Below are 24,090 nucleotides of genomic sequence, written 5' to 3'. Positions count from 1 at the left end.
CTCTCTCACTAGGTGTTTTGGACTCCAACTCCCAACATTCCTAACAGGCTCAGGCCTGACCAAGAACTCATGAAGTCATCCCTTTGACACCTGGGCAAACTTGGGTCCTCCCTCCAGGTGTTTTCGACTCCAATTCCCACCATTCCTAATGGCTTACCTGCTGTTATGAATGGTGGGAGTTGGAGTCGAAAACACCCATGCCTGCTTATAATTGAGTTATGTTTTATCTATGGTTGGTTTTAATTTGATGTCAGATTGGGTGTGTTCCCCATTTAAGCCGCCCCGAGTCCCTCCAGGGAGATGGAGGCGGGATACAAAAATAAAGCAATATATATATAAAGCAATACAGTAATATATAATGCTTCTATTGTGCTATACGAATAATATAATATATTGTATGTACATATGACTGTAAGCCACCCTGAGTCCCCTTCGGGGTGAGAAGGAAAGGCGAGATATCAATGTCACTAATAATAATAATAATAATAATAATAAAGTTGTTACTATTATTATTGACACAGATTATGACACAGCAAATGAAATCTATATGCTGGATTTTGTACCACAAAATCACAAGTCGAACACTTCCCAAGTGTTTAGGACTGTGATGTATTTTCGGATAAAGTTGTTGTTGTTGTTGTTGTTATTATAGCTCCTATGATTCTATAGCATGAGGTTTGGCAATTAAAGTGAATTTGGGATAACAAAGGCTAGTATGGGCATGGGCCAGGTGTTTTGGACTCCAACTCCCACCATTCCTAACAGCCTCAGGACCCTTTTTCGCCCTCAGCTGCTTGAATGATCAGATAATCACATAAAACGCAGGAAGATACTCACACTGAGTCACACAGGAGAGAGGAAGATGGATTCTTTCGTCCTCCTTATATATTCTGAACTCCACCAATGATGGAATTGGACCAAACTTCCCACACAGAACTCCCGTGACCAACAGGAAAAACTGGGAGGGTTTGGTGGGCGTTGACCTTGAGTTTTGGAATTTGGACCTTGGCATTCGCGAGTTGTAGTTGCTGGGATTTATAGTTCACCTGCACTCAAAGAGCCCCTTGAACCCCAGTGATAGAATTGGACCAAACTTCCCACACAGAACCCCCATGAACAACACAACATACTGGTTTTTGGCAACCCCTCTGACGCCCCCCCCAGTGACCCCCCCCCCCCAGAGGTCCTGACCCCTAGGTTGAGAATTGCTGGCTATCAAATTTGGCCATCCAGCCACACATGACACGGCATTCAGGGGACTGGTTCCTTAATGAAAAATCAAATAGACAATTCTGTTGAAATAAAACACAATTAATGCCTAAACTGTGGGGAAAAACTCCCAGACAGGGTTTCAGAAATCTAAATATCTGGTGATGCCACTTCAGAAATTTGACTTTCCCGCTCCAAAAAAAACTTTTGCAGAACTTATATCCGGAATGGAACGATTTCCCTGCAAGTTTACATTTGAATTAGTCAAGTTCTGCAGAATGTTTACAAGGGAAGACCTGCCCTTGAGCTCTCACATAGAGTCTCATCCAGAGTTTGTCTGCTTTTCTTTCAAGTTCTGGGTTTTGCAGAACATCTCAGCGGCAGACTGTCCCAAACCAAAACTGATGCTCCTGAATCATCAACAGAAGCCACAACAGTACAAATCTTGATGGGACTCCAAAAAAACAAACAAAACCCAAACCCCATCATATGTCCAGTGCAGAGACTTGAGAGATGCGGTGATTGGAGTCAATTTCGTAATGATAGCGGTACTCGTCCATCAAGTTCTGGCAGGTGTCCCTGACGGTGTTCATCCAGGTCTTGATGCCCTTCCGGTTCAGGTAGAGCACGAAGAGGAAGATGACTCCGATGACGCCCAGGACGATCCCCAGAGCGGCGTAGGAGGTGTGGAGGGCATGCTCCCCATGCTGTCCGAAGTGACAGTCCAGACTCAGCCCAACCAGGTCCACCAAGGTTGTGTTCTTCAGAGACTCAGGGAAGGCACAGGTGAGCTTGTCCACATCGACCACCTGCTGGCTTCGGTTCAGCCAGCTCACCAGGTCCTCGATGTTACAATCGCAGACGAAAGGGTTGTCCTTCAGGAAAAGGCGGAGGTGGCGTTGCCGGCCGAGGGCGGACAAGGCTTCACTCCTCAAGGTCTTGAAGGCGTTCATGGTCAAGTCGAGATACTTCAGGTCCAGGGCGGAAAAGGTGGAGTTCCTGAGGTCCACCAAGGAGTTGTTCCTCAAGTCCAAATGTTCCAACCTGGAGAGGCCGGACAACAGGCGGAAGGGCAGATAGACAATCTCATTGCTGGTGAGCTCCAGCCTGGTGAGGTTCTGGAAGCCGCCTTGGGCAAGGGCAGTGGCCACGGGGCGGATGGCCGAGGAGTTGGACAAGGAAGAGCTCAGGTTCAGCTCCTGGATGGAGTTGTTTCTGGCACTGAAGGCGTCCGGGTGGATGGAGGTTAAGTCGTTGTGGCTCAGGTCCAGGTATCTCAGGTGGTGGAGAGCGGAGAAGGCCTGGGACTCCACAAGGCTGATCCTGGAGAGAGGAAACAGGGAGAGAGAACCCCGATGAAATGCGGTGAGAAGAAAATAGCTGCATCCATCAAAGCACAAAATATGGAAGAGGGTCTAGTTTGTTTACAATATTTATATGGTGCACCTTACCCAGTCTACTTTTACAACCTCTCCATTTTAATCCATGTTTTTATTAGTTCTTGTCATTTGTTTTTATTGGCTAATGTTTAAATTTTTTATAATTGTGCATGTCTTTTGTCTATTGTTGTGTTTTATATTGCTATTGTTTTTATTTGGGCTTGGCCCCATGTAAGCCGCCCTGAGTCCTCTTTGGGGAGATAGAGGCGGGGTATAAAAATAAAGTTATTGTTGTTGTTATTATTATTATTATTATTATTATTATTATTATTATTATTATTGTTCCCTCATGTTTCACCAACCTGATCTCATTCACATTTCCTGGAGCAACACGATAATGACATACATTTCCAAGATTTTTGTTATCTCCTGTTACATTGGTGCAACGTACTTACGCACTGCAGCTGGCACACTAATGTGTGACACACTTACACAATGCAGCCAGCACACTAATGTGCGACATGCTTACCCATGGCAGCCGCAATGCAATCAGCACACTAATGTGTGACACACTCACACACTGCAGCTGGCACACTAATGTGCAACACTTACATGTTGCAGCCAGCACACTAATATGCAACATGCTTACACAATGCAGCTAGCACACTATTGTGTGGCACACTTACACACCCCAGGCAGCACACTAATGTGTAACACACTTACATGTTGCAGCCAGCACACTAATATGCAACATGCTTACACAATGCAGCTAGCACACTAATGTGTAACACACTTACACGTTGCAGCCAGCACACTAATATGCATCATGCTTACACAATGTAGCCGGCACACAAATGTGCGACACACTTACACATTGCAGCTGGCACACTAGTGCACAACATGGCTACACACGGCAGCCGACATAATAATGTGTCACAACACACAGTTTGGAAAACTGTGTTTTACATGAATAGAAAAGTGTCAGGAGGAGACCGGATTGCCAGTTTGGAAGCGCATGACAGAGTCTGTGCAGGAGGCTCCTATAATGCAGGTCATGGGGCCAAAGAGTGACTGGCTGTGGGGTTCTTTCGTGGCCGCTGCTTTTTCTTCCATTTCTGCTGCGGAGGAACTGGCCGCCCCACACTCCACAGGCACCCTCTGGGCAAGGGGTCCTACGTGGCCCCCAAAGTCCTGAGGTCGGTGGGAACAGCATCGGGAGCTCCGTATCTCTGGTCTCAGGAATGCAACACGCAGTCCGGATTCCTCCGGTGCCGCTCTCCACCACCGCCAGACAGGAGAGAGCGCATCGGCACATCTCCTGGCTTTTTGCCTGCAGCATGTTGCCATGGCAATGCCTGTATTTCTCACTCCAAAGCTGGCAGGTTGCACAAACACAGACTGAGTGCCCGGTACCTCTGGCCAGCAGAAGTGGCCTTATCTGTCCAGGGCGCATATATACATGCGAGACACAAATCCCACACACACCCCTCCGATCTTGGTTATTGCTGGACTTACACTCCCATTATTACACCTTCCAGGCTTAGTTGAGTCCTGCCATGTTTGCTCTTCATTTGTGTCATGTACCAGCTTGCATTAGCCATGCATATGTGCACTGGATGATGGGTGTTATCATGCTCTAACTATGCTGGTGTTTGCATAGTTATGGGGGTCTGCTGGAGAATAGTTGGGAAGTGTTTATCTGTGCCAGCCCTTCCTGAGAGATCTGGGACGAGAAGATATTTTATGAGTCAATGGGAGGAAAATCCATCCTATAGTGACTGGTGTTGAATACAGACTCATGGGACCAAAACTGCAAAATATTTGAATTGCTTTACCTATAATGGTGAAAACAGAAGAACAGCCTGCCTCAGTCTTGCTCCATCAATGTTTAACATTTACACCAATGGCCAGCCACTGCCAGAAGGAACAGAGCATTTAATCTATGCTGACGATCGTGCCATCACCGCTCAAGCACAGAGCTTTGAAATGGTTGAACCAAAGCTCTTATAACCTTGTGGGTTTTTTTAATACATTATAACTGTAGTTTCAATTCACTTCTGGCAGGATAAATAAATATAAATCCATATATAAAAAGGTAATGTGTGTAATTCCCATGCAGTAAACAACAAAACCACTAGACCAAATCACACCAGATTTGGCCACAAAAAACATAGTCATCCAATCTATGTCTTTCCATAAAAAACCCCTATAAAATTAGGTCTAAATTACAGAAAACCTACCAAAACCAAAAATTACAAACCACGCATGCACAGAGCCTTCTCGCCGGGAAACTTGGTGATGTTCGCCAGGTGGGCAGGGCTTCAATGTGTGGCTGAGCACAGCTAGATGTATTCCATCCTATGAGAAGAGGAATAAATTCATCCTCCAAGAGAAAAATATTGTTTTTACTGTGAATGTAACAGTCCTTGGTTTGATTGTTTAGCAACGCCTTTTGCATCTGTTTTCATATTGATGTATCGAACTAAATTCAGGTTTAATGATTTCTGTATTACTGTAATAGTGGATACTTGTCTTTGTAGTTCCAGGGAACCCATATTCTTTTTCCGTTACCTGTTGTTGGCCAGCGAGAGGGTCACCAGGTTGGGCAGCCCACGGAGGTCCTGGCTGCCGATGTGGCCGATCTGGTTGCCGGTGATGAAGAGGTTGCGGGTGTACCTGGGCAGTCCGGCGGGGACGGAGGTCAGCTCCTTCTGGACGCACTTGACCGTCCGGGCCGGTTCGGAGCACTCGCAGGGGGCGGGGCACAAATGGCAGGAGAGCGGGGCCAGGAGCAGGAACAGGAGCCCCCAGGACCCCAGTGTGGCACTGGGAGCGTCCCACGGGGTCATTTCCGACACGCCTCCGCCAACAAGGGACGGACGCTGGTTGCTGCGGAAGAGAGGCCATGAGAGGAACCTTTTACCACTGTTGGTGGACTTGCAAAAAGGCGAAAAATTATTGGAAGAAAATTCACCAAGCAATACAAAAGATGTTGCAAATTAGTATAGAACTGGATCCCAAACACTTTCTTCTGGGGATGATTAATATCAAAAATGATAAAAATAAAGAAATTCTTTTTAATTATCTTATATCAGCGGCAAGAATAATATATGCCAAATACAGTAGAGTCTCATTTATCCAAGCCTCGCTTATCCAAGCCTCTGGATTATCCAAGGCATTTTTGTAGTCAATGTTTTCAATATATCATGATATTTTGGTGCTAAATTCGTAAATACAGTAATTACTACATAGCATTACTGCGTATTGAACTACTTTTTCTGCCAAATTTGTTGTATAACATGATGTTTTGGTGCTTCATTTGTAAAATCATAACCTAATTTGATGTTTAATAGGCTTTTCCTTAATCCCTCCTTATTATCCAAGTTATTCGCTTATCCAAGCTTCTGCCAACCCATTTAGCTTGGATAAGTGAGACTCTACTGTAGTAAGAAATTTTTGATAGGATTCAGTTTGTCTGGTTATACTGGTTTCTGATGACAACTACTGTACAGTCTATATATATAAAAGAGCGATGGCATCACGGCGACCCACAAAACAACAAAACCACAGGCCCCCCAACCTCAAAATTTGATGACACAACCCATCATCCATGGCTCTAGGTTGATACAACAAAAAGAAAAGAAAAATAAAGTCCTAATTAGAGAGAGAGGAATAATTGCTTTTATCCAATTGCTGCCAGTTAGAAGGCTAAGCTCCTCCAACTTGGTCTCCTTGCAACCCAATGAAAGATAATAAAAAACACTAAATAATAATTAAAAACACTAAAAAAATTAATACAATAAAATATCATAACAAAAAATAACTAAAAATTATACAAGAAAATAATAAAATATAATAAATAAAAAGATAACTTACAATAAAATTAATTAAAAAATACAAATAACATCAAATAAAAATTACACAACAATTTTTAACCAATACCACCACCACCACTTTGCCACAGCAACGCGACTCCACAGAGACTCTACTGTATTGGAAAAAGAAAGAAATTCCGGAGTTGAGTTGCTGGCTAAATAAGGTTTTGGAAATAATGAATATGGATAAATTGACGTATTTATTAAAAAACAATTACGGTATTCCAAAAACGCAAACAAACTGGGACTTGATAAAAAATTTTTTGGTTGAAAGGCAAATGAGGGTGCTAATTTAACTCCTAAAGAGATTTTGTGGATAATGATTGAAGGCAAAGAAGAGACTGACACCAAAGAAGAAAGTATGAACAGACAAACAAATGAACTAAAGAAAGTAACTTTTGAAAGTATCTGTGTAAGAGATGGAAGTGACGAGTTTTATTTTGTTTTGTTTTCTGTTTTTCATTATCATTATTTCTGTTGTTGTCTGTCTGTTTTTTGTTTTTTTTCTTCTTCTTTCTTTTTTTTCCTCTTCCTATTTACTCATTGCACCTCTCTGTCTAAAATCCGTATGTGTTCTCACACTTTCACTGTAAATTTTATTTGGAAATTCAATAAAAATTATTTTTTAAAAAAGAAAAGAAAAGAGGCCATATGTCAGGGATGCTTTGATTGTGGTTTTCCTGAATGGCAGGGGGTGGACTAGATGGCCCATGGGGTCTCTTCCAACTCTATTATTCTAGAATTCTATCAAATGTCTAAGGACCGGGCTGTGGCACAGCTGGTTAGTAGCAAGCTGCAATAAATCACTACATGAGTTCGAAGCCAGCCCAGGTCGGAGTAAGCTCCCGACCATTAATGGGCCGGGCTGTGGCGCAGCTGGCTAGTAACCAGCTGCAATAAATCACTACTGACTGAGAGGTCATGAGTTCAAAGCCCGGGTTAGGTTAAGCCCCCAACCATTAAATAGCTGGCATACTTTTGACCTATGCAGCCCCGAAAGTTGCATCTGTCAAGTAGGGAAATTTAGGTACGCTTTATGCGGGGAGGCTAATTTAACTAATTTACAACACCATAAAACTGCCAGCAAAACACAAGGAAAGGAATGAGGAAGTACAGCCACTAGTGGATGGTGAAGCAACAGCTCCCCCTGTGGCCGGAATCGTGACGCTGGAAAAATGTTAAATGCCTCTGTGTCTGTCTATACTGTATGTTGTTTGTCTGTTGGCATTGAATGTTTGCCATATATGTGTTCATTGTAATCCACCCTGAGTCCCCTTTGGGGTGAGAAAGAAGGGTGGAATATAAATACTGTAAATAAATAAATAAATAGCCTAGCTTTCTGTTGACCTATTATTTATTTATTTATTACATTTATATCCCGCCTTTCTCACCCCGAAGGGGAATCAAAGCGGCTTACAAATTAAATTTACATACAATATTATATTATTAGCATAATACAATACTGTACTATATCAATATATTGTAATATTATTAGTAATATTACATATAAAATATTATAATTAATATTATTAAATTGTATTATTAGTACTATATCATATTACAATATTTTATTTGCGACATTTATATCCTGCCTTCTCACCCCGAAGGGGACTCAGGGCGGTTTACAAGTATATGTACATACAATATATTGTATTATACGACTATATAGCAATATTATTAGTAATATTGCATGTAATATATACAATTATAATAGTGGGTTTACAAGTATATATACATACAATATATTATATGACTATATTGCAATATTATTAGTAATATTGCATGTAATATAAATATACAATTATAATAGTGAATTATTATCACATTATCACATTACATCATAATATTATTAATATTACATGTATATACAATATATCATAATATGCAGCTTGAAAGACAGTTGCATCTGTCGAGTAGGAAATGTAGGTACCGCTTTATGTGGGGATGCTAATTGAACTAATTTACGACACCTTAAAAACTTCCAGCGGCGTGTGGAAAGGAATGAGGAAGTACTCCAACAAGGACTCGGTGTTGCAAGTGGACAGTGAAGTGGCAGCTCCCCTTGTGGCCGGAATAGAGCATACCCTCATGAAGCCGGAAGCGGGGAAAATGTTAAATTGCCTCTGTGTCTATATATGTCGTATGTCTAACGGCATTGAATGTTTGCCATGTAGATGTGCATTGTGATCCGCCTTGAGTCTCCTTCGGGGTGAGAAAGAAGGGCGGGATAGAAATAGTGAATATAAAATAAATAAATAAATAAAATAAAAATAAATAAAAATAAATAAAATAAAATAAAATAAAAATAAATAAATAAAATAAATAAAATTAAAATAAATATAAATTAAATTAAATTAAATTTTCGTGACCCCAGCATTGAGCTCAGAGTGGACTCCCTTGGGGGGTCGGGACCCCACAGTTAGAGAAGCAGAGTGCTCTAGACAGGTCACCCACATTCATAGCACATACACAGTGAGGCTTTTGGGGCATCAATCCTTGAAAACACACCAATGGAAGGAAAGAAAGGTAGGAACAGCCCGACAATATCGGAGAGGAATCTTGTATTGTCGGGCCATTAATTCAAACCAGCCGGCGTGGCCGTTTGCAGCCTCTCCAAAGGCAGATGTGCTCCCCCCTCTTCCTCCTCCTCCTCTGTGCTCTTGGCAGCCCCCCAAAATCCCACCCAACCCCAGCCCCAAATCACAGGACCAGAGAGACACCAAACTGATCTGAGATGCCAGCTTTCTTGCCCACTCCTCCCAAAAAACCCCATCCACCCTCTTCCCTCTCCCCCAAAGTTGCACCTTGGCTCTGGGCTTGCAAGTTGGGGGCTTCTGCCCACTCCCACGCCGATGTCCACTGACCCCTTGAGTCCAGAATCTGGACCCCAGACCCTTCGATCTCCCTCTTCAAGCCACAATCGCAGCTCTGGCGGCTCAGTCCCTCTCACACAATGGGATGCAATGCATGCAAAGCCCAAATCGGGGGAGGGGCTGGAGGGGAGGGGGCCTTAAAGACACAGGACCCTCCATCCAGGAGCCCCTCCTCTCATCTCTATAACTCCATTCCCTCTCCTGTTTCCATTCTTGGATACCTTCAAGCCATGAACTACTACTCAGATCCTGCTTCCCCAAAAATAAGACATCCCCTGAAAATAAGACCTAGTAGAGGTTTTGCTAAATTGCTAAATATAAGGCCTCCCCTGAAAGTAAGACCTAGCAAAGTTTGTGTTTGGAAGCATGCCCACAGAACAGAATACCAGAGCATGCAAGATCAGTCAATGTATGTACCATAGATCGTTGTACATGGAAATAATGGTACAGTAGAGTCTCACTTATCCAAAATAAACGGGCCGGGAGAACATTGGATAAGCGGATATGTTGGATAATAAGGAGAGATTAAGGAGAAGCCTATTAAACATCAAATTAGGTTATGATTTTACAAATTAAGCACCAAAACATCATGTTATACAACAAATTTGACAGAAAAAGTAGTTCAATATGTAGTAATGCTACGTAGTAATTACTGTATTTATGAACTTAGCACCAAAAAATCATGATATATTGAAAACATTGACTACAAAAACGTGTTGGATAATCAAGAATGTTGGAGAAGCGAATGTTGGATAAGTGAGACTCTACTGTAGTAACATAAAATAGTTACATGATTCAGTTTGTCTGGTTATGCTGGTTTGTGATGACAACTACTGTACAGTACATAATAAATGTTCATTTTTTGTTCAACAATACAGTAGAGTCTCACTTAACCAAGCCTCGCTTATCCAACGTTCTGGATTATCCAACGCATTTCTGTAGTCAATGTTTTCAGTACATTGTGATATTTTGGTGCTACATTTGTAAATACAGTAATTACTACATAGCATTACTGTGTATTGAACTACTTTTTCTGTCAAATGTTCTTGTATAACATGATGTTTTGGGGCTTAATTTGTAAAATCATAACCCAATTTGATGTTTAATAGGCTTTTCCTTAAAGCCTCCTTATTATCCAACATATAATAATAATAATAAATAATAATAATAATAATAATAAAACTTTATTTATACCCCGCCACCATCTCCCCATGGGACTCGGGGCGGCTCACGTTACAAAAGTAACAGCACAAATACATTAAACAATATACACAGTTTAAAACACAAGAAATGATAAAACAGAAGTTAAAACAAAGGTTTATATAACAGTAATATTCGCTTATCCAACATTCTGCCGGCCCGTTTATGTTGGATAAGTGAGACTCTACTGTACATGGAAATAATGGTAGTAACAAGAAATTTTTTGATAGGATTCAGTTTGTCTGGTTATAATGGTTTCTGATGACAACTACTGTACAGTATATAATAAATGTTCATTTTTTGTTCAACAATACAGTAGAGTATCACTTATCCAAGCCTCGCTTATCCAAGCCTCTGGATAATCCAAGCTATTTTTTGTAGTCAATGTTTTCAATACATCGTGACATTTTGCTGCTAAATTAGTAAATACAGTAATTACAACATAACATTACTGTGTATTGAACTACTTTTTCTGTCAAATTTGTTGTATAACATGAAGTTTTGGTGCTTAATTTGTAGAATCATAACCTAATTCAATGTGTAATAGGCTTTTCCTTAATCCCGCCTTATTATCCAAGATATTCGCTTATCCAAGCTTCTGCCGGCCCGTTTAGCTTGGATAAGTGACTCTACTGTAAATGTGAATTCTTCCTCATGGAAAAATAAGACATCTCCTGAAAATAAGACCTAGCGCATCTTTGGGAGCAAAAATTAATATAAGACGCTGTCTTATTTTCAGGGAAGCATAGTAGTGACCCTATCCCAGGCATGGGCCAACTTCGGCCCTCCCTCCAGGTGTTTTGGACTTCAACTCCCACCATTCCTAACATAAGGTTCCTTGCACAGGTTAAGTGGCTGAGTGGGAAAAGGAAGGGACCTGAGGCTCTTAGGGATTGTGGGAGTTGAAGTCCAAAACACCTGGAGGGTGGCCAATGTTTATTTATTTTATTTACAGCAATTATATTCCGCCCTTCTTTCTCACCCCGAAGGGGACTCAGGGCGGATCACATTACACATATAGGCAAACATTCAATGCCTTTTAACATAGAACAAAGACAAGACAAACATAGGCTCCGAGCGGGCCTCGAACTCATGACCTCCTGGTCAGAGTGATTCATTGCAGCTGGTTGCAGCTGGCTTGCTCTCCAGCCTGCGCCACAGCCCGGGCCCATACTGCTCTAGGCACCTTTTGATGCTGCCCAAAATCCCACTGGCTTTTTTAGCCGTTGCATCACATTAATGTCTCTTGTCCAACTTGTTGCCCACTAAGATTCCAAGATCTTTCACATGCAACTCTGCTGTCAAGCCAGGCATCCCCCATCCTGTATCTTTGCATTTCATTTTTTTCTGCCTAAGCCAAGCACCCCACTTTTCTCCTTGTTGGAATTCCTTTTACTTTTGACCCAGCTCTCCAATCTGTTAAGGTCGTTTTGCATTCTGGACCTGGTCCTCCATCCCTCCCAATTTGGTGTCCTGAAGTGCAGGCGGGGATCCTGTCACCGGGAAGGCCTTTGATGCCACTGGCGTTGCCAGGAGGAGCAAAGCAGCCCTTTCCTCCAGCTGTGAGCAGCCCCTCCCCAGCGCACTCACTTCAAAGCCTGCCTGGCAGCTGACCCCTGGGCTGAGGCGCCTGCGAGCCATGGCAACCACCCTTCGGTCTCACAGGCTTTCCTGCTGGTTGGGTTGTTGCTTTTCCTTTGAGCCGCAATCTCTCCTGAAACCAGGAATGTTAATGCTGTCCTGGCCATGAAAAGGTTGCCCTCCCCTCCTCTGCTTTTCACTGCCTCGCTGTCTGGCAAGGAATCTGATCTGATAGAGGAGGAAGAAAAAAGATAACGAACTCAAGCAGGCCGGAGCTGAGATCAATAGCTTCTCCACATTTATCTGCCCAGCAGTCTACTAACTGGCACCACGAGATGCAGAGCCAACCTCAAGCAATGGGACAACAAAGTGGACTTCACAATAGTTTTATATTGCTAGTTTTATATATATGCATATATATGTATGTATATATATATACACACACATATATATTTACAATATAATTTACAATAATATATAATAATTATAACATATTGTATATACATATACAGTAGAGTCTCACTTATCCAAGCCTTGCTTATCCAAGCTTCTGGATTATCTAAGACATTTTTGTAGTCAATGTTTTCAATATATCGTGATATTTTGGTACTAAATTCATAAATACAGTAATTACAACATAACATTACTGCATATTGAACTACTTTTTCTGTCAAATTTGTTGTATAACATGATGTTTTGGTGCTTAATTTGTAAAATCATAGCCTAATTTGATGTTTAATAGACTTTTCCTTAAGCCCTCCTTATTATCCAAGATATTCGCTTATCCAAACTTCTGCCGGCCCGTTTAGCTTGGATAAGTGAGACTCTACTGTAATACTCATAATATTATATTGTAATTATGATATAGTCTCTCACTTATCCAACATAAACGGGCCGGCAGAATGCTGGATAAGTATGTTGGATAATAAGGAGGGATTAAGGAAAAGCCTACTATACATCAAATTAGGTTATGATTTTACAAATTAAGCACCAAAACATCATGTTATACAACAAATTTAACAGAAAAAGTAGTTCAATATGTAGTGATGCTATGTAGTAATGACTGTATTTACGCATTTAGCACCAAAATATCACGATATATTGAAAACATTGACTACAAAATGCGTTGGATAATCCAGAATATTGGTTAAGCGAGTGTTGGATAAGTGAGACTCTACTGTACAGTAATTACTACATAGCATTATTGCATACTGAACTACTTTTTCTGTCAAATTTGTTGTATAACATGTTTTGGTGCTTAATTTGTAAAATCATACCCTAATTTCATGTTTAATGGGTTTCTTCTTAATCTCTCCTTATTATCCAACATATTCGCTTATCCAACGTTCTGCCGGCCCGTTTATGCTGGATAAGTGAGACTCTACTGTACATTGCAACAATACCCTCGGTTCGCTTCTGATGCGATAAATAAACAAATAAGTTTGCATTGAGATCATTGTGTAGGGATATGGGAGAGAAAACCCTCCCCATATACATTTCAATCCTTGTATGATCAAGAACATTTTACATCAAGTTAACTCCTGCACTCCTAAAAACTATTGTTGACAATCTGCTTGGGCCTATTGATTGGTGAAGAAATAAGTTGGTCAAAAAATAAGCTTTGTTTTGTACCATTGGAGGGGGAAACAGCAGCAATACATATGAGTTTTGGAGAGGCCGGGAGCGAGAGAGGGAGATTAGCCTCAGAGTCCAGGGAAACAATGCTTCCAGAGAATTTAATAAAAAGAAGCTGCAGGGTCTCAGATTTGGCAGCCAGCCAACGGAGAGCAACCTGTTTTTAATGAGCACAACGGCTCCACTCGGCTAAGCCATCGCTGCAGTGTGAGTTCCCCTTGAACAGAGATCCCTGCCAACCGTCTCCTTCCTCTTTACGCCGCCATCTCCACACCCTAAGGGGCCCCCAAACACCATCTAAATGGGGGGAAACGGGGCCTGGGACACCCTAAGGACCCTAAAAAACCTGCAAACGAACCCAGGTGGGCAAAACGGGCCACTTTCAGAGAGCTTTCCAGCCTGCAAGGAAACACCCCGCTGCTTCCTGGCTGCTGCAGGGAAGGAAGAAAAGAGACGGAGAGATCAATGAAGCTGCAAGCTCCTTGGAGACGTTCACAGAAATGTATTTATTTTCACCACTAGGATTTTGAAACCACAGCAGCCGAGTTCAGTACGTACAAAGGAATCCAGCACCCCTTGGAGAACCGACTCAAGGGATAGAGGCCCATCGAGCTCATCACCAGTCGAAGGGGAGAGGAAGCCCCAGGTGGGAACACAGTGCAGCTCTGCTGCAGAAACAGAGAGGTTTAAACAAAAGGGCAACAGAGGAGAAGCCTAAAATATTTTAAAAAGGAATGAAACAAAACTAAAATGCCCCAGGAAGATCAATGACCACATCTTTAAGAAGCACTTTACTTCAAATTTGTACTCAGGAGACGCCAATACAAATGTGAAATTTGTGCACAGATTACAGCATACCATGACATTGCACCAGATAGTCATGGCATCTGCACAATCAGAAGGTTTTTGCAGAGAAACTGCAGACAATGGTTATGTGCAAGCACATGCATGCACCAGAGATCCATTGCACTGCATGCACTGATCAACTCCCAGGTTTTAGACACTATACTACCTCATAGCACCACCAAGTAACCCTAAGCAGGGCTGCAATAAAAGAGTTGCACCACTGCTTTGTCACAAGGGTTAAAGTCAGTCATCCAAAAGCACTTAAGTACAGTATCTTGTACTGTATGGCAAAAAGACTGCTGATTTCAACCAGACTCGTATATTCACCTTGGCCAGCCTTAACAACTTGCAAAACTTTGCAAAACTTGCAAACCCCCGGAGCCAGATTCAACTTTCAGCATAAAGAAAACAGATTTCCCTTCACCTGCAACCTTGGCCTTTGAATAGGTATGAGCATCACACCTGTTAGTATGTCACATTTGTTTCCCCATTGTTTAATCTTGTCTAAGCAAGATCTAAAACACATAATATAACAACCTGAGTCGGGGGAAAGGAGGTGGCGTTTTGAAACTCTTTGCTCCTCCTGCTCTTGCAGCCAGCCTTGAGATTTGGCAACACTTGTGCAATTGCAAAATGTGAGGAAAGCACTTTTTAATGGACTCAAACACAAGTTGAAGCTATTGATTGCTACAGCAGGAAAAAAAACTGGCTTTGATCACCAAGTCCGAGACGTGTTTGGGCATCCTGCAGCTCTTTTTGGCAAGTCACAGTAAAAGAAGAGCAGCGGAGAAAAGAAAAGGAGCGGGGATTTTCTCAGCTCACTGACCTCCACCTATTATTTCTATAAGAACCAGAATCCCTATTTAGAGGAGGGAGGGAGGTGGCCTGTGGATTGCTTGATGATACATTGTAAGCGATTCGCTTTGATGTAAGACCTTTGACTTCCAATCAGCCAAGAGATTATTGATCGGCTTCCTACAGCTCCACACGACTGGATGTGCAAAGGACACCAAGAGTACCTGCTGCACAACAAGCATGGGCTGTAGCAACACTGGTGACTTTCCTAGCACCTAAAAGGACAATGGGTTCCCCTAAAACTGTGAAGACCAAAATCCACTGCTTGTGGTGATATGAAAATAATTAAACAAATTCAATATATATATCACAATAACATGTATCCAAAAAACAGGACTTTCCCAATCGCATATAAGTAGAAATCGGCGGTTCTTCTCTTGAAGTATAAGGACAAGTTTTTCATGTGAGTAAATGTTCTGTTCTTTATTATATATGAGTAGACTCCAGTTCCCATATAACTTAACTCAAATCTGCAACCGGTTTCAACTCACAGGAGTCTTCATCAGGTGGTTGGGTCTACAAATAATACATATCACATATATATACTTGCAATCAAACAATTTGTAAAGAAAGTTTACAAAAAAAAAATTTCATATATAATAAAGAACAGAACATTTACTCACATGAAAAACTTGGCCTTATACTTCAAGAGAAGAACCGCCGATTTCTACTTATATGCGATTGGGACAGTCCTGTTTTTTGGATACATGTTATTGTGATATATATATTGAATTTGTTTAATTATTTTCATATCACCACAAGCAGTGGATTTTGACTTTCCTAGCACACCACAAAGCACTTAGTGCTTCTATATGTGCACGCACGCTAAAGAGGAGAGAAGGGATGACGATTAACATGAGAAAAACAGTGGAAGTGAGAGGACAGACTGGTCTAAATGTGGCCTTTTAGGGAACGAAAGGGACTTCCCTTTGTATGCTCAAAACCACAGGCCACAATGATCTCAGTTTAGGAGTGGAAGACAGAGGAAGACTAATGGAAGAAAGACAATGATTTACTGGTTCTAAATTACGCAGAACGGAACAATGTGAACCTAGAACCAGTTACCTGTTTACAGAACCTAGCATCTGCTAACTGGGTGAGCAAAGCCAGATGTTGCTTCTAGACATCATTGTCCAAGGCACAATGCAGCACAATGCTGTATTTTAAAAGCCAGACAGTTTAATCAAGAAGTTGATCTCTCTCCCTTTTACATAGGAGAATTTTGAGAATTATGTCAGCTATACAGGGGTCTTTATTACCTTTACAGAACACAGTAAAATATGAGCTGAGAACAGCTGTGTGAATGGCAGCTGTCAGAAAGCCTGGGCCAATGACAATTTCAGTTGGGGGAGGGGGAGACTTAAGAACATTCAACTGCTCTTAAGGGAAATGGTGCTAAATAATTTTTGGGAACTTACGCAACAAGAAAGGCAATGCAACAGCATGAGCCCATGAAGGACTAGCAATAAAATGAGTCCCATAATGGACACAATGCCAACTCTGCCAAGTATAATGAGGTCATTCATTAATTTAAAGACTACCACAATTTTGGGGGAAAGTGCTGCACCCAAGAAAATTGCAATTTCTTATGTAAAGTGCAAGGCAACGCAAGACCGTCTACAACCCACCCACTCACAATGGTCATCAAGAACTTTTCCCTGAGAGATTAGGGAACCTTACAACCAATTCCAGCAGCTACCACAGAAGAACAAAGCCCTTGCACATCCAGCAAACCCCAGGTCTTTGTAGTGTATTTCCACATGGGACTTTCCAGTCATGAGCGTGCTTTCGCAGAAGTAAGGAGCAAGGGTTTCCCCCTCTTCCTTCTTGAACATTCAAAGGGAAGAACTATGGAAGAAAGAACAGGTCCCACAGGACGAAGGGGCAATGGTTTTTTGGAAGAACAAGCAGACATCTTTCACAAGGGCTCTCAGGCTCCAGGTGCTTCTCCCACGAAAAAGCCACCATTTCTGACACTTGGTTTTAAAAAGGGATGGAAAGGTTGGTGTCATCCATCATCGTAAGTGAAGAGTCAGGCTGACTATTATGATAACTCCCAAAAGGAGGATGAACGGAAGCCAGGTCTTCACAAAGCCTCCTATGCTGTAAGAGAGCGGAGAAAAAAGAGTGAGAAAACAACCCTTTAGCAGACACTCTCGCATACTTGGCTTTGTTTCATCACATGTCTGTGGCCTGAACTGAGAAGCCGCTGCACTGTCCATTTCTACTTGCTACATACCACATAAAAAGAAGAACAAGAAGCATTACTGTTCTCTCATTTGACTTTGCACATGTAGGGAACTCTACGCTGGATGAACGCAGCATAGAAAATGTGGTTCTTACGGTATTATTAACATAGCAACATCAGTGTGCATGATGCTTTACAGAGAACAAGAAACAAGGACTCCACCCCAAGGAGTTTATCTATAAATTTTAACAGAAAAAAACCAGATGAAGGTTATGCAAGGGAACAAAAGTTGCTTCAGGGCATAGGAAAGAGGAGAGCTAAGCCACAAGATGTACAGCATAGGTGGATTTTACAGAAGGATGTCTCAAGATGCACTTCCATAAATATTGGGAAGCTAGGCAGAAAGAACAGAGTCCTACAACCAAGCTGGACACAGCATATAATCAGTGCAAAATTACATACTGTGAGAAGTTTCATGGAGAAACAAGCTCTAGTCCACACACACACACACCCCAACACACACGTACATTACAGCAGTTGTGTTTCTACTCACCTTACATACTTTCCATATAACAAGGAAAAGAAGCAAAGTTTGACCATGTTCCAAGAATTGCTGTTGTCGTACCGCATGAGATTTAAGGCCAGGGCGACATGTGAGTGGCAGTTGTCACAGCAGAGATTGTGCTGAGAGAGAAGGTTTAAAATTGAGTACATTTCTATCTCAAATTACTGATATAACACTATGGCTGATCTCTCTGCATATCTGTTTGAAATTACCTCTGTTTAGCAAAATAGGGAAAAGTGCATATGGCCCTTGAGATCACGCTGGACTCCAATTCCCATGAGTCACAGCAAGCCCATCAATCATGGTGGATGGAAACTCATGTCCAACATCATGTGGAGGAACAAGAATTCCACATCCCTTGTATAAAAATATATGCCACTTGCTCAGACATATAGCATACTTTTAGTTATGTTCTGTTTGTTGTTAAGAGATACACACAAATAGTTCTTTTCACTTACAAACTCTTCAATCTTTGATTTTATAATTTTAAGGTGAAGATGAGAAATGAGGGGCAACTAGTTTTTACATTTAAGGAAGTCACGTTGTTCAGACACTTTTGTTCCATTTCATTATATAATGCCACATGCTTACTGTAATGTACTGCTTCAATGTCTGTTATGTAGAAGAAATGCAGCTAAGTAACCTTTTCTCAGTTAATAACAATACTTGTTATACCTTTTCCTTAATAAAGTGCACTGCTTCATTGTGCACTGCTTACTGCTGGTGCTTATTGTTTAGCTATATAGCTAGGTTGACAAAGTTATGTTTACATTCCCCTATAATGTACAATTTGCATATAATGATAAAGACAAACAAAATCAATGTTTATTAAAAATCCCCTGGAAGACCTCCTATGCCGTATTTATCAGGTACTCATTTTTTGTATAAGAAAACCTCCAACTATGAAAATTAGTGGTCAGTGTTAAAAAAAACCTAAGAGTTCTATCAGGAAAACCAGAAAAATTTCATTGTTTTATTTTTACAAAGTTACAAGAAGGGTCAGATAGTGATCAACTCAAACTTGTGCGCCAACTGCGACCATACCTCGTGAAGTCTGACTTGACCACGGTGGTGCACGCCTTAGTTACCTCTAGACTGGACTACTGTAATGCACTCTACGTGGGGCTTCCCTTGAAGACGGCCCGGAAATTACAACTAGTCCAACGCTCGGCGGCCAGATTAATAACGGGAGCGAGTTTCAGGGAGAGATCTACTCCCTTGTTTAAGGAGCTCCACTGGCTGCCGTTCATTTTCCGGTCCCAATTCAAGGTGCAGACCATCATTTATAAAGCCCTAAACGGTTTGGGACCCGCCTACCTTCGTGACCGCATCTCCTACTATAAACCTGCCCGAGCCCTTCGTTCATCTGGGGAGGCCCTCCTGTCTCCACTGCCTTTATCACAGGCCCGCCTTGTGGGAACAAGGGAGAGGGCCTTTTCTGCTGTGGCCCCCCGTTTGTGGAACTCACTGCCCATTGAGATCAGGCTAGCCCCCACTCTTTTAGCCTTTAGGAAAGTTTTAAAAACATGGCTCTTCCGGTGTGCTTTCAGAGAGTAATTGTATATACCTCCTGTGTTTCTCTCCCCAACATGTATTCTGTAGACCCTGTTCCCATGGTTTTATTCTTATCTCTTCTTACCCCGAGTTTTTAACCTTGTGTCCATGCGGCCCGCCCTTGTTATGTTATGCTACGTTCTGCTTTTTTGTTCTGTATTGTGTAGTGTTATTGTTGCATTGTTTAATTGCATTCTGATATGTTGTTTTTATATTTTGTCTATTGTATTGTCTTGGGCATGGCCCCATGTGAGCCGCCCCGAGTCCCCGTTGGGGAGATGGTGGCGGGGTATAAATAAAGTTTTATTATTATTATTATTATTATTATCACGTGGCACTCCAGATACTGGGGGATTGCAACTCCCCAAATCCCTCATTGATGGGAGTATAGATTAGGTTTGATGAGAGTTGAAGGTTAACAGAGAGACCAAGTGCCTCTCCCTATAATTGGGAATATCACAATTAGAAACAGATGATCTAGTTTCTGATTTTTACTAGCTGGCAGACAAGGTGATATTTGCACCATGTCTTTTGACCAGAGATAAAACAATTTATCTATGCCGCCCTTTGAACATTTAAGTCAAGGATCATGATTTTTGTCTTCTGAACCCTATTACATCTCCCACCACCTTTTATTTATTTATTTGCAACATTTTTACCCCACCTTTCTCACCCGAGGGGACTCAAGGCGGCTTACAACACCCAGCAAGATTCAATGCCAAACAAATCAGTAAAAATTAACAACACATTAAAAACCATTAACAATAATCAATAAGAATACGTTATACAAGCATTAAAAACATGTTTTAAACAAGTTTTACAATCCAAGGCTTTAATATCTCTTTGTACTGCATCTGAAGAAGTGGGTTTATATCCATTAAAGCTCATGCTAAAATAAAAATTAGTCGTCTTAAAGGTGCTGCTGCATTCTCCCCCCCCCCCCACCTCCCCATCTCTCTGTTTACATAGAATATTTTTGTATTCTAGTGCTACATGTATATATACACTCCAAGCTGAGTGTTGAAGTCACCTCACCATACGGTGCTTGTATTCCTCAGAAGCATCATGCACCGCAGTATCCCAGGCATTAGGACCACACGTATATACTTTGCTGGGATCCAGCTTCCAGTATCTGAGAAAAGAAAAAGAGAATGAACTAAAGATGTGGGATGCCGAAGTCTACTCTCTGTCCTATTGGGATTTTCTAATGGCATCTCCTTAAGAGATAGTGCTGACAAACTGTAAATGTGGATGGACAGCAGCCAGGGCAATTGGGATGGTGAAACGTATGATAGTGTTTGTGCATGTCCGACTCAAAAGGTGACAGAACAACTGCAGCTAAATGAGAAAGCACATTATCTGTACTTCAAGAGCCAAAGCTCACTCCCTACATCTCCAGATATCTCTAGTGCAGACAGACCTGACTGAAAAGAAGAGCACAATCAACACACAAAACTGAGTTGGATGAACCACTAGTCTGAATCGGTACAACTACTTCTGACAATGTATGTCAGATTTACTCAAACTGACATTTTCCAGAAGTGCTGGACATTCATCACTGCTATCACTGCCTTGCACATCCATTAGAAAGTGTAGATTCTATATCTCTGCTAAACTAAATAGTTGCATACAGGTGTTAAGACTTTAATCTTCAGGAAAATCTACTTAAAAATGAATGTATTAGGGCTTATTTATTTATTTCTCATAAATGGGGCCAAAAGTAGCTCACACATGAATTAAAACAAGCTCCATAAATTTAAAAGTAATAGTAGAAAATGAATATTCAATGAAATGAGTGGGTATGCATTAAATTAATTCACTTAAGTTAGGTAAGCTAAACAATACTTACTTCACAGGCTTCCCAAAAGCCATATTGTCTTCCTAGGGGAATAGGATTGAAAATAAAAAGTAGAATTCAGTATGTTAGCACCCTAAACATGAAGCTGTTCGCATCACTTTACGTTCAGCAAACTTAAAACTAAATAAAAAAACCAAAATACCATTATGTACAACTGTGTAGTAAAATGTATCTTTTATATAAAATAGCAAAATCAAGATTCGCTTTTTAGAATTGGGGGGGGGGGGGAGGTATTTTTAAGCAATGGATGGCAGTATCCATGGACACGGGAGGCCAAATGGACTGCAATGAAGCTAAACTGTAATAATGGGTGAGTATGGGCTGATCAGGAAGGCTCTCAAGCTGCATCAGACCCACAAGATAGTTTCCTCTCTATGGTGATTCTTCAAGAACAAGCTCCTACTTACAGAGACGTAGTAAGGCCCTGCAAAGTCACGGATTACGCCAATTGATGTACATATCCCCATATGACCAATGATGGGAAACAGCCATCTGCAGAAAGAACAAAGAACTTGAGGCACCCTACACTCTCCATTTTAAAAGCAAAAGTCTGCTTTAAAAAGATGTAGAAATACCAGAGCATGCAGGATCGGTCAATGTACATACCATAGATTGTTGTACATGGAAATAAGAAATTCTTGGTCAGATTCACAGTTGTTGTTATTATTATTATTACAATATTAATATCCCTCCCTTCTCAGCCAACTAAGGACTCAGGGCAACTTACAATAAAACACATATATAAAAATTGTACAATGCACTATAAAACAGTTAAAAATTATTAACTTACTACATAGCATTACTGTGTATTGAACTACTTTTTCTGTCAAATTTGTTGCATAACATGATGTTTTGGTGTTTTTGGTGTTGCATAACATGTTTTATAATTGTGCATGTCTTTTGTCTATTGTTGTGTTTTATATTGTTGTTGTTTTTATTCGGGCTTGGGCCCATGTAAGCCGCCCTGAGTCCCCTTTGGGGAGATAGACACGGGGTATAAAAATAAAATTATTATTATTATTATTATTATTATGACACAGCAAACAAGATAGACATGCTGGATTTCGTATCCCAAAATCACAAGTCGAACACTTCCCAAGTGTCTAGGACTGTGTGATGTATTTTCGGATGATGCGTGCAGATCCCAGTAGGGTGGCCTTTTGCAGTTGGCAGATCGTGATTTTGTCAATGTCTATTGTTTCCAAATGCTGGCTGAGATCTTTCGGCACAGCACCCAGTGTGCCCATCACCACCGGGACCACCTGCACTGGTTTCTGCCAGAGTGTTTGAAGTTCAATTATTATTATTATTGTGTCATTATTTGTGTGAACAAAATCTGGCTACCAGTATTAAAAAACTCTAAAATCAAAACAGTAGATGGGAACCAACACTCTGAAGGAAGAAGAGCCTCAAGGACGGCTATTGACTGAACAAAGGATTTTCCCAGGCAAGAGACAAAAACCTTTCCAATGCTAATTAGGGTGATTAACTGAAACATTACTGCTAGCTTCCCAGTGACAAAGGACTCTTGCCACACCCTGGACTATCCACAGATATATATTTTTTCCTTTCCTAGTTTATCCATACCTCACAACCTCTGAGGATGCCTGCCATAGATGTGGGCGAAACGTCAGGAGAGAATACTTCTGGAACATGGTCACACAGCCCGAAAGACATACAACAACCCTATTATTATTATTATCATCATCATCATCATCATCATTACAGTCGTGTCTCACTTATCCAAGGTTCTGGATTATCCAAGCCGTTTTTGTAGTCAATGTTTTCAATACATTGTGATATTTTGGTGCTAAATTCGTAAATACAGTGATTACTACGTAGCATAACTGCATATTGAACTACTTTTTCTGTCAAATTTATTGTATAACATGATTTGTAAAATCATAACCTAATTTGATGTTTAATGGGCTTCTCCTTAATCTCTCCTTATTATCCAACATATTTGCTTATCCAACGTTCTGCTGGATAAGTGAGACTCTACTGTACCGTGATAAAGAAATGCTGTAAATAAAGGTAAATAAATAAATGTAAGGGCCCTGAGTCCACACTGCCATGTAATCCAGTTCAGTGTGGGTTTGATACAGCTGTGTGGAAGGGTCCTGAGTGCCTGTGAGGAGGCCCAGCGCCTACAGAAGGCTGCCCTTATTTTCCTCCGGCCTCACTGCGAGGCAGGCCTTCTCGTGCAAACAGGCCCGGCGCGGCTTTGTGAGGAAAGCAAGGCCGAGGCGCCGCTCTCCCTCAGGCCTTTCCTCCCCACACTCCCCGCTGGAGCCCCGGCGCGGAGACTCACGTGAGCACGGGGATGGGCGTCCACACGACGCAGTACGGGAAGCGGCACCGATCCGAGTTCATCTTCCCCACCTCGGCCTCCTCTTCCTCCATCGCCGGGTGGCGTCACATCCGGCCCCCGGCTGCCATGCTTCCGGGATAACAACACCAGCGAGGGGGCGT

At 41.5% G+C, this 24,090-nt stretch overlaps 2 protein-coding genes across 2 annotated transcripts; both read right to left on the bottom strand.

The window, feature by feature from the left end:
- Positions 1-863: 863 nt before the first annotated feature.
- LOC100552356 (trophoblast glycoprotein) lies at positions 864-9,837 on the bottom strand. The gene is made up of 3 exons (XM_062962129.1): positions 9,268-9,837; positions 5,160-5,477; positions 864-2,532 (listed from the first exon to the last, which is right to left on the bottom strand). The coding sequence occupies exons 2-3, from the start codon at positions 5,435-5,437 to the stop codon at positions 1,695-1,697; spliced, it is 1,116 nt and encodes a 371-aa protein (XP_062818199.1). The 5' UTR covers positions 5,438-5,477; positions 9,268-9,837; the 3' UTR covers positions 864-1,694.
- Positions 9,838-14,239: 4,402 nt separating this feature from the next.
- Positions 14,240-24,087, bottom strand: tmem222 (transmembrane protein 222). The gene is made up of 6 exons (XM_003227197.4): positions 23,930-24,087; positions 22,026-22,110; positions 21,610-21,641; positions 20,796-20,892; positions 18,195-18,325; positions 14,240-17,556 (listed from the first exon to the last, which is right to left on the bottom strand). The coding sequence occupies exons 1-6, from the start codon at positions 24,019-24,021 to the stop codon at positions 17,469-17,471; spliced, it is 525 nt and encodes a 174-aa protein (XP_003227245.2). The 5' UTR covers positions 24,022-24,087; the 3' UTR covers positions 14,240-17,468.
- Positions 24,088-24,090: the final 3 nt, after the last annotated feature.

This window comes from Anolis carolinensis, unplaced genomic scaffold, assembly GCF_035594765.1.
Source record: "Anolis carolinensis isolate JA03-04 unplaced genomic scaffold, rAnoCar3.1.pri scaffold_10, whole genome shotgun sequence".
Lineage (NCBI taxonomy): Eukaryota > Metazoa > Chordata > Lepidosauria > Squamata > Dactyloidae > Anolis > Anolis carolinensis.
This window is presented reverse-complemented; position numbering and strand designations above follow the sequence as displayed.